This window comes from Kryptolebias marmoratus, linkage group LG2 (genome assembly GCF_001649575.2).
Source record: "Kryptolebias marmoratus isolate JLee-2015 linkage group LG2, ASM164957v2, whole genome shotgun sequence".
Lineage (NCBI taxonomy): Eukaryota > Metazoa > Chordata > Actinopteri > Cyprinodontiformes > Rivulidae > Kryptolebias > Kryptolebias marmoratus.
Genome location: NC_051431.1, coordinates 17,345,352 through 17,355,992, shown reverse-complemented (window position 1 = coordinate 17,355,992; position 10,641 = coordinate 17,345,352). Strand labels below are relative to the sequence as shown.

The window sequence follows — 10,641 nt, the reverse complement described above, 5'->3', positions numbered from 1 at the left end:
CACTTTGCTGTCTTGCGAAACTCCATTCTTCCTCGTTCACATTTGGGCCGTTTTCTTTTAGCATAACGTCAGTGAAGGTGGTACTCTCTGAAGTTGAAATCTTTTTAAGGCTTTATGAGCCTCGTGTAGTGTTTTTTGTTTTTTTGTTTTTTCCCCACGTGGACGTATTTGCTTAGTTTTTCGGTTCAGAAACTGATCCGGGTGCGTTGGACCCTTTTATCTGACTGTCGTTTCATTGATTTCAGAGTGAAATGTGTGTTTCAGTGGAAATGTTACGGCGGTGAAGCGATGACGGCAGGGTTTGTAATACGTGCTTGTGCCCCACGCCCACACTAGGTCAGCTTGGTATTAGCTTAGTGGCAACTAGTTGCCGTTTTTACTGACCATTTCTAAAATTAGCCGCGCTCTCTTATTAATAGTCTGTTTAACAGCTGATCTCATTGGTGGCTTTTCCAAACGGTGCTCCTGACTGGACTTGGTGAACCGATCCAGTTAGAAGACTAATTTAGACTCCCACCGCCTCTTTAATCCATCAGTTTAAAGTTACAGACAGTGGCTATTCCAGCACAGATTTTGTGGGCTTTTTTAAAATGTATTTTATGTGTTTGCCCCCCCCACCTTCACACACACACACACACACACACACACACACANACCAATTTGTGTCACATTCTGCTCCATCTCAGTTATTATTTTAATTCACCTTTTTACACGTCTCTTTATAATTCTGCAAAAAAAAAAAAAAAAAAAAGATCATACTCATCCATTTATGCACAGTAGACCGGTCCAATAGCTGCTGTCAACTACAGTAATACACACACTGGAAAGGTTATGAACTATTAATAGGTTTTCAAACAACCTCAGTTCTGAGAAATAAAGTTTAAACCTGACAGGACTGATCAGCTAACAGCTAGTCATCGTCGTTCATGCAAATGCTGTTATTTAAGCCTTTACACTGACCATTTCCCATTACATTGTTTCTCTGGCAGAAACTTTATAATGTCTCCGCTGGAAGACAGCTAGTCTGAATGGGTTCACTCAGACTAACCACTGTCAGCTTATCAATAAGAGGGCCAACCTTAAAACAACTCCAGTCTTCAAAAATATGTTGTGGTTCATGCGTGCACAGTTGTTCAAACCTTTACCCCAACGTCACACTTATTCCAACATAAATATCATGATATTCCTCAATGACCCAGTTCCCAGATTGAGGATATCGTCGGACGGTATATGGAGAGCTTCGAAGATCTCCTTAATCCGGCCACCGTGTCCACCTCTGAGGAGGCAGAGTCTGAAGACCCGGAGGTGGGCGAGTCCATTACCATGGCAGAGGTTGCCGAGGTGGTTAAAAAGCTCCCCGGTGGCAGGGCGCCGGGAGGAGACAAGATTCGCTCCGAGATGCTGAAGGCTTTGGACGTTGTGGGGCTGTCATTGTTAACACGTCTCCTCAGTGCTGGATGGGAAACCGGGACAACCCCTGCAGAGTGGGGGTGGTCCCCATTTTTTAAAAAGGGGAGACTGTTCCAACTATCAAGTGATCCCACATCTTTACCCTTGTGGAGTTAATGGGCTCATGGGAGTTTGACTCTCTAGTCTGTACGTGTTTTGTGGATTTGGAGAAAACTTATGAGAAGTTTCCCTGAGGCATTCTGTGACAGGGGTGCTAGGGTTACTTTTAAGGTCTATCCCGTCCCTGTATAACCAAAGCAAGAGCTCCGTCTGCGGCCTCGGCACAAAGTCGAGCTCATTTCCAGTGTGAGTTGGACTCCACCGGGGCTGTCCCTCGTCTTCAATTCTGTTTGTGGCGTTCATAAACAGAGGCTCAAGGCGCTGTCAGGGAGAGAGAGAGGGGTGCCTGGTTTTGGTACCTCAGGGTCTGTTTTTTATGGTTCGATATGGTTCTGTTGGCGTCTTCAGGCCATGACCTTCAGCGTGAACTGGGGTGGTTCGTAGCCAAGCGTGAAGCGGCTGGGATGAGATGGGAGTCAGCTCCTCTAAGTTCAGGGCCATGGTTCTCAACCAGAAAAGGCTGGAACGCTTCCTCCGAGTCGGGAGGGAGATTTAGTCTCAAGCAGGGGAGTTAAAGTATCTTGAAATCTTGTTCTCAAGAGACGGTGGGATGGAGAGGAAGATGGATCGACGGATCAATGAATCGGGGCGTCGTCCACCGTAATGAGAGTGTTGCTCCGGTCTGTCTCGACGAAAAGGGAACCACGCCGGAGTGCAAATCTCTCAATTTACTGCTCCATTTACGCTCGACTCCTCACCAATGGTGACGAGGTATGAAAGAAAGATCCCAGATACCAGCAGCTAACAGGACTGGCGGGCTCAGCCTTAGAGAGAAGGTGAGGAGCTCCATCCTCTAGGGGGGGGAAGCTCGGAGGAGAGCCTCTGCATTGACAGGACTCAGCTGAGGTGGTTCAGGCGTTTCATTTGGATGCCTCAAAGAGAGACATCCACAGGTAAGATATTAACTGTCTGTAGCCTTTCCACAGAGCCACAATGTCAAAATGTCAGATTATTCCTTTAACAGACAGAGTCACTTAAACACATGAAAAAGTAAGCTATATTAAGAATTAAAATTTAACCACCAAACTTGGATAAGTACATAACAATCACAAAGCGAAATGGTTAACACATGGTTTAAAAGCACAGTCGATCAGGGCTGGAAAACCAAATGGAGTCAGTTTTGTAGGAAACCTATATCAGCGCATGTATTTTATGCTGCATACCTGACTGAGGCTAGCTGCATCTATCAGCAATCAGAAGCGCCGCCTTGAAAGAGAGAAAGAAATGATCTTTGTGTTTTTATTCAGTGGAGGGACTGAAATAAATTGAAGAAATCCCAAGATTGTTGTATATATGATATGTAGATATGTATAAATACATGATTACATTTGGGAAATCTGAGCAAAAATGACCTTAACAAGCATAGATTTATCAAAATGCATCAAGAATTTTTTTTGTGATTTCATATCAGGTGTTTCTCATCTACTCACTCTGCTAAAAGTTGGAAACCACGTAAGACACAACCACAAGTCCATCTGTGGACATCTGTTCGCTGCAAATCCTGTAGGGAAAACATATATAAATGTGTAATTAGTTGTCAAAATGCATTATTTGCAGTGAACACAAATGTAAAATAATACTTCAAGTCTTCGGCCAAGAGCGACTGCTTCCTGACACCTTCACATGTGGGGCGTATATGGAACCGGTTCAATAATTGACTGTGTCAAAACAAAAAAGAGAAATCAGTTTCCTGGCGTTAGTAAACAGCAGGCACAGGATTCCATTACACTGGTGCCGATGTGCAGCAGGTGCTGCGTTGAGCAGAGGAGGCAGGACCTAAACAGATGGAAACAACACCAGATGTGAAGTAAGGATTCAGGGATTTTCGTTTACAATTTGCTACATCTGGCTGAAATATTCAACAGCATCGACGGCACTGACTGTAGTTGAACCAAAAACCGCATCACCCGTTTATGGATCAGACGTTTATGTCTCCTGTTAACGTCAGCAACCTTACACTGGAAACAGTTAGTAGGATTTTAGGTCATTTGAATCCTCTGGTTACTTTGTAGATAGTTTCTAAGAGCTCATTCAGCTTAGAGTATAACTTTAGTTATAGTCTAACTAGAGTCAGACAGGCTAACAGTGGTCTGTAGGGCCCGCTCTACTTTTCTGCCGTTGAAAGAAGAGAAGTTTGAGGTTTTACTGACATCCGTTTAGAATCTGTTGATCGTAGAAATAGTAATTTGTCCAACTTTCCAACTTCAGTGAACCCAATCAATGATCGTGACACTTGTCTGGAATGTGGAAGCACATAGATTTACTAAAGCGAACAGACTATATACATGTGTTCCTTTCTTTTTAAATGAGGAGGCAGGTTTTCCCAGCATCTAGTTGGGAAAATAAAAATTTTCACACTGTTGTTTTCCTGTTTATAGTACATGTTTACTGTTTTTTTTTTTACTACCAAACTACTTCTGGATACCTTACACACTATTCTTACATCAGAACATTCGGCTCGATTGCAAACAGCATGCTGTGACGTTTAGTATTTTTAACTTTTATACTTTTTAAATTATGTACCTTTATTTTTTAAAAATCCCCATAGAAATACATCAAGATCTCTTCAATTCATTCAGAAACATTGTTCTCTGAAATCTACTTCATCAAACTATTTGTACCCCTTTATGCTAGTTTTAGCTTATGGCTACAATTTTGCTCATCTTAATCTTTAGCTAGTTTTGCTACATTTAGCTTTTAGCTAAGATTTTGCTTACTTTAGCTACAATTTTGAGAATCTTAGTTTGTAGATACCATTACAGTTGTTTTACCTTTTAGCTAAAGTTTTGCTATTTTCAGCGTTTAGCTCTAATTTTGCTCATTTTAATCTTTAGCTAGTTTAGCTACATTTAGCATTTAGGCCTTTCCCTAACTTTTGCTTTAAGCTAGTTTAGCTATATTTAGCTTTTAGCTAAAAGTTTGTTGAATTTAACTGCAATTTTGCTAATTTTAGTTTGTAGCTACCATTATGGCTATTTTACCTTTTAGCTAAGGTTTTGCTATTTTTTAGCATTTAGCTAAAATTTAGTTTATTTATGTTTGTAGCTATGGTGCGTATGATTTAGGCTTTTAGCTACTTTTTTCCAATTTTGATCTTTTACCAACAGTTTTGCTACAATTAGCCTTTAGCAACTTTTTTGCGAAGTTGAACGACAGTTTTGCTAATTTGATCTTTTAGCTACCATTAAGGCAGTTTTATCTTTTAGCTACAGTTTTGCTAATTTCAACATTTTGCTACAACTTTGCTTATTTATGTTTTTCAGCTATAGTTCAGGTAGCTACTTTGTGCAAACTGTAATTTTTACCAACAGTTTTGCTAATTTTAGCTTGTATTTAAGTTTTATATTATTATGATTATTTTCTATTCGTTTCTGGTCGTTTTAACGTTATTTAATTCAACAACTTTCTCCAAACTCACTTAACACTTCGCGTTCACCTCTGCATCTCTTTCAGGAAACCCCAGTCTCTCCTGTTTGTATTTTTAGTTGTTTTTTTTTTTGGCACCGGACAGTTTAGAGATTAGAAATGTGAAGCCTCTCCGTGGTAATTTGAATCCGTAGGCTCCAAAATGTGTGTTTCCAGTCACCTTTCAGCTGTTTTGGGTCTCTCCTCTCGCTACAGTTCAGTGATGTGTCCAGGGGCGGCTGTCGGCTCATTCACGCGCACATGAGCGTGTTGTCTCCAACGGACACAGTTCGCTCGAGCGCAGCTATCCGAGGTTAGCTAGCAGCGCTAGCGCTACAACTCCAAGTCTAAGACGTTATTGCATAATACACCACGCCGCACAGACACCTTCAATCCTTTTTTTTTAAACTCCTGACAGCTACGCGCTGCTGCGACAGCCGAGAGGACTCCGGAGGAAGCGGTGAATGTTTTAAAGCAACAGTTTTTTACGAGACCCGACGTGACGCGGCGGTGGGGCTGGCTTTCCTCCACTCTGTCTGCATTCATAAACGGATATGATGATAAAACAGCGCTGAATGCACCGGAGCAGCAACAACACTCAGCCCTGACCATGGCGGAAGAGGACGACGCTAGGATTCGGATTTTACAGAGTCTGCGGGGTAAAATATGTAAGTGTGACTGACCGGGTGGGCGATGCGTCTCACACACACATACGCACACACACACACACACAGTGTGTGTGGGGGGTGGGGGGGAAGCGAGGTCGGGAGAAGAGCCGAACGGCGAGACAGGAGGAACCCGGAGGGGCGCGGTGTGCTATCTATCAACAGCCGACAGAGTGAAGGCAGAGACGGGCACTTGAGAGCAGCGGGCTCTGCTGCCTGCTGGTGCCTAACGTCAAGTTAGCATGCTAGCAGCTCCTGCTAGCTGGCTCTACGTGTCACCACGAGTCGCTTAACGGCTTGACCGCCGGCAGTTGGGTCCTTCGAACAAATGCCGAGCTCTACGTGGGAATTTAGCCCTGTTTTCGTTGAGCAGAGCTTCCTGGGAGCTAGCTACTACCAGCCGCTCTCAGTGTGCGTCGTCGCTCAGCTAGCCCATTCAGCTTTATCGTCGCTGAACACAGGTGTGCTGCCAGAATCTGTGACCCGTCAGATTCTGGGACCCAAAAACACAGCAGGGCTTTCATTTGGGTTGTCAAAAGCCTCTTCGTAGTTTGTTATTGTGCTTTATTATGGCAGCTCAAAATGCTGCCCTGTGATATTTATCATTTATGCACAAATAGAGAAATGCAGTGTAAAAAAAGGAGAGTTGCTGTCAAAACTTATCAATACACTGAATCAGATGTAGCTGAGAACCTGATGTTTAGTTTTAATGTTAAATATGTCAGATTACTATCCTGAGTTATAAAGTAAGTTCAGTCTCTATATCAAATTTTTTTTTGGGGGGAGGGTCATTCAGTTCTTTACAGAGACAATAACTTAAATGGGGTTTAAAGTGGGGAGTCTCATCATTTGTCAGAACAATAAAGACTAAAGCGTAAACAGGAAAGAGTTACCCATTTTACATGCTGGACCAAGTCATTTAGCAAGCAAAAGCAGGTTAGTCATTAAAGACACAAAATGAGAAGTCACTTTCAAAGCAAGATGTATCCGTGGGTAATATCTTTAGTCTGGGCTGATTCGGTGCAATATTCATGTTTTTAAGATATGTTTTGTTTTGGTCCAGGATGTGTTTTTGCAAATCTCTACAAAAAGTTAAGTCTCCTCATATTTTGAGACTCAAACTAAAATAAATAAAGTAGTGGACCAATGATTGTGTTTTGCTGCAGATTTGATTAAGCTCATAAGTTAGTTGTTCGTATTAATGTTTTCAGGTAATTCCTATTAGTTTTGTTGACTTAAAAAGAAACACGCAGTCAATATTTAAAAGGGAAACTGCTTAAAGTCAGCTGTAAATACACTCATTTGTTATAAAAAAAACAACAAAAAAATGGTTGCTGTTGTCATGTTTAAAAAGCTGCACGATTTATCAATGATGCGAGCCTAAGAGAAACGTTTTGAAGCTGAGGTGTGGCAAGTGCCCCCCCAAGTAAAGCGGCTTGAAAAACATCAATTTATTGTGAGGGGGTGGGGGGGTCGGCTTCAACCTTTCAATGCCTATGCACACAATAGAAAGGCAAATGTCAGTTTCACTACTATGAATTAATGAGAAAACAGTAAGCAGAACAAAAATTGAGGAACTATCATGGCATGTAGCTCACTTTGCTGTCTTGCGAAACTCCATTCTTCCTCGTTCACATTTGGGCCGTTTTCTTTTAGCATAACGTCAGTGAAGGTGGTACTCTCTGAAGTTGAAATCTTTTTAAGGCTTTATGAGCCTCGTGTAGTGTTTTTTGTTTTTTTGTTTTTTCCCCACGTGGACGTATTTGCTTAGTTTTTCGGTTCAGAAACTGATCCGGGTGCGTTGGACCCTTTTATCTGACTGTCGTTTCATTGATTTCAGAGTGAAATGTGTGTTTCAGTGGAAATGTTACGGCGGTGAAGCGATGACGGCAGGGTTTGTAATACGTGCTTGTGCCCCACGCCCACACTAGGTCAGCTTGGTATTAGCTTAGTGGCAACTAGTTGCCGTTTTTACTGACCATTTCTAAAATTAGCCGCGCTCTCTTATTAATAGTCTGTTTAACAGCTGATCTCATTGGTGGCTTTTCCAAACGGTGCTCCTGACTGGACTTGGTGAACCGATCCAGTTAGAAGACTAATTTAGACTCCCACCGCCTCTTTAATCCATCAGTTTAAAGTTACAGACAGTGGCTATTCCAGCACAGATTTTGTGGGCTTTTTTAAAATGTATTTTATGTGTTTGCCCCCCCCACCTTCACACACACACACACACACACACACACACACACATGGCATGGCATGTAATCAGTGTCTGCATGCAGTGTAATGGAAGTGGTGTGTGTTACAAAGGTGTTTGTCATTTGTGAATCAGCGTTGTGCTGTCGCCACTGGTTATGCTGAGGAAGTCAGTGTTTCATGTTTTTAACCACATATGAGCCTCGAGTCTGCTCGAGCTACATCCGCTCTGCGAGTTCGCCCGAGCGACTGGCAGGAGCGCCTGCGCCCTAAGTCGGCACGAGGATGTCAGACATCAGAGAACATGCTGTAAAAAGTGTGACTGCAGTTATGAATGTGCTATCAATTAAGATCTGGTTGTGCACAGTCTGAGTCACTGGCAAGTTATTTGTTTTATCATGTCTGGTCACTTGTTTTTTTGTTTTATTTTAGGTTGGCAGAGTTCAGGACTTCTGTTTTTGCACTGCGCTGAATTATTAGATGTAACCCTGCTGAGGTCTCAAGGGTCAGTTTGACCCAAGGGCAGCAGCAGGGTTAAGGTGGTATCTATCTGGGCTGCAAAAAGTTGGCGAACGGAACGTCTTGGGACGTTCTCGGCGGTCCTTAGCTTCCTCGCACGAGTTGAGGAGCACGGTGTTGTCAGGTTTTGAATATGTTCCAAAAAAAATCTGTGCTTCACTCAAAACAATCACGGAGTCGTTGCTAGAGTTTGCAACTTGACTCCTGTACGGGAACTCGCCACTTCTCAAAAAAATAAATAAATAAAAACATCCGAGGCAAATGTCCAGGTTTTGAAACAACGCTGACGAGAAACAATGATTATTGGAAAAACTGGTCCAAATCTTCCCGTTGACAGATTAAATCACAAACATGGTGGGTACGGGACGAGCGATAAGATAATGTGCACGGCAAACCATGCACACAGAAATGGGCCACAGTTTCAGAAACCTGCCGCTCAAAGCTTAACCTCACGGCCGCTTCTTCTCAAACATTCAGAATTCAATGAGACTGCAAAAAACTAGGATATTTGATTCCAAATTTTGACAGTCGCAGTGAGATACCGGCACCTTAAAGCTGAAGATATGAATGTTTCAGTTTTATAAATTAGCTAGAATGCACTTGTTTAATGGAAAAACTATTATTGATACTCTTAATAAAATGAGTGAGGATTGACAGTATAAACATGTTTTTGACAGAAGTTAATAATTCGTTTTTTTTTCTTTATTTCTGGGGAAGATTGTTGTGATTTTGCTGTTCATCAGGATGATAATGGTTATTGTTTTTTTTTTTTCCCCCATTTCTTTTTTTTGTTGCAGGTGAAGCTAAGAACCTGGGCTCCGTTTCGGGTCCAAATAGACAAAAAGATCTCTGCACATTTTGCACCATAAGTCTGGATCAGGAGGAAGTATTTCGCACCAAGGTCTTCGACAAAAGCGTCAGGTAAAACCAGAATTTTTTTAAAATTTAATTTCTTGATTATGTTAGTTGCACACCAAATCAACGTCCTGTCACTCTTCAAACTGTAAACTTTTTGAACAAGTTTCATGAATACTAGTTTCAGATTTGGGCTCGCTGTTGAGCTGATTTAACGTGATGACAGGCCGGGTCGGAGCGCACACGTTTTGTCTGTCCCAAAACAAAATGCCACCAGACGCCATGCTGTAGGGCAGTGGAAGTACGAAATGTCAGATTTGGCAATAATGACCTTGCATAAAATGTGATTGACACATGACACAAAAAACATAGCTGAGCTGTGTTTATGCTGTGCTGTGTATGAGTGTTTGGGGTGAGTGTAAAGTGAGTAGTATCTGCATGAAACAAAACCACCGTATGGTCATTAAAACTTTTTTTTTTTCCTCCCCCACCCTCCTCTCTCCTTTGGACGTTTTACCCACACGACACATTTTACAGCTCATTTCTAGCAGCTAATGCTGGTCAAACAAAAACTCTAAACGCCTCTTTGTTTGTGTGAAAGCAGAGGATCCAGGTTGGTCGTGTTGTTTTGTGTCATTTCCTCCTCAAAGTAATTCTTTGAACTGGGCTGTGAGTCATTTGGATTTCTGGAGGAGTAGTAAACACGTTGGTCAGTTAAGTGGAAAAAATGTCCTCGCAGCTTTGATCAAATATTTATTGTCATGCATTTATTGAGCTATTGAGGGCTTTGTCTGCTTTGTAGTTGTTTGTCTCAGTCCTGGCTTTAATGCAGTAAATATCTATTGTGCTGAAATTAGGAAATAACACAATTTAAGGAAGATAAATCTCACACATGGGGAGCACTAGACTCTAAACCCTTCATGTTTTGTTTTAGGAGAAGTGCTAAATGAAAGAAAATACCTTTTTCAGCTTGAAAGTGATCAACACATGTCTAACTGTTGTTCATGTAGACGTTATCATCTGTACCTGTAAGTGTTTTGGGGCACAAGTGGGCCTGACCAATTGCTACATGTACACAAGATGTTCAGAAGAAAGGAGTAGATGATTGGGAAATAATCTCTCAGGTTTCTTACTCATAATGCGCATCAAGGTATTTCACAACAGCCCCCCTACTCCACTCCCCCCCCTTTTTTTTATTGTTCCTTTTTAGGTACCGTTCAGAACGATTTTACAGTCTCAGAGGAAGTGTGTCCTCCCACGCTCTCCGCTGTCCGCTCTGTGTCACACTCGACTACCAACGCTGCTGCTTAGCACATCTTAATAATCAGCCATTTCTGAGGCCACTAGTTGCTTGACGTTTCCTGACTCGGGTTCATCGTGTGTGTGTGTGTGTGTGTGTGTGTGTGTGTGCAGCCGAATGGAAGCCCCCCCC

At 42.1% G+C, this 10,641-nt stretch overlaps 1 protein-coding gene and 1 long non-coding RNA gene across 4 annotated transcripts in view; one reads left to right on the top strand and one right to left on the bottom strand.

The window, feature by feature from the left end:
* Window positions 1-738: 738 nt before the first annotated feature.
* On the bottom strand, window positions 739-5,278 carry LOC108240451. Its single transcript, XR_001808776.3, has 3 exons — window positions 5,156-5,278; window positions 3,000-3,070; window positions 739-2,775 (listed from the first exon to the last, which is right to left on the bottom strand). It is a non-coding gene; the product is annotated as an uncharacterized LOC108240451 (long non-coding RNA).
* Window positions 5,279-5,399: 121 nt separating this feature from the next.
* rasa2 (RAS p21 protein activator 2) overlaps window positions 5,400-10,641 on the top strand; it is a 30,355-nt gene continuing 25,113 nt past the window's right edge. For 2 of the 3 annotated variants that reach the window (XM_037981571.1, XM_037981576.1), the window contains exons 1-2: window positions 5,400-5,642; window positions 9,152-9,275. In XM_037981571.1, the coding sequence (XP_037837499.1) occupies window positions 5,585-5,642; window positions 9,152-9,275 (182 nt within the window). In that variant the 5' untranslated portion in view covers window positions 5,400-5,584. The remainder of the gene's footprint in view (window positions 5,643-9,151; window positions 9,276-10,641) is intronic. The other variant, XM_017423932.3, reaches the window with a different exon arrangement.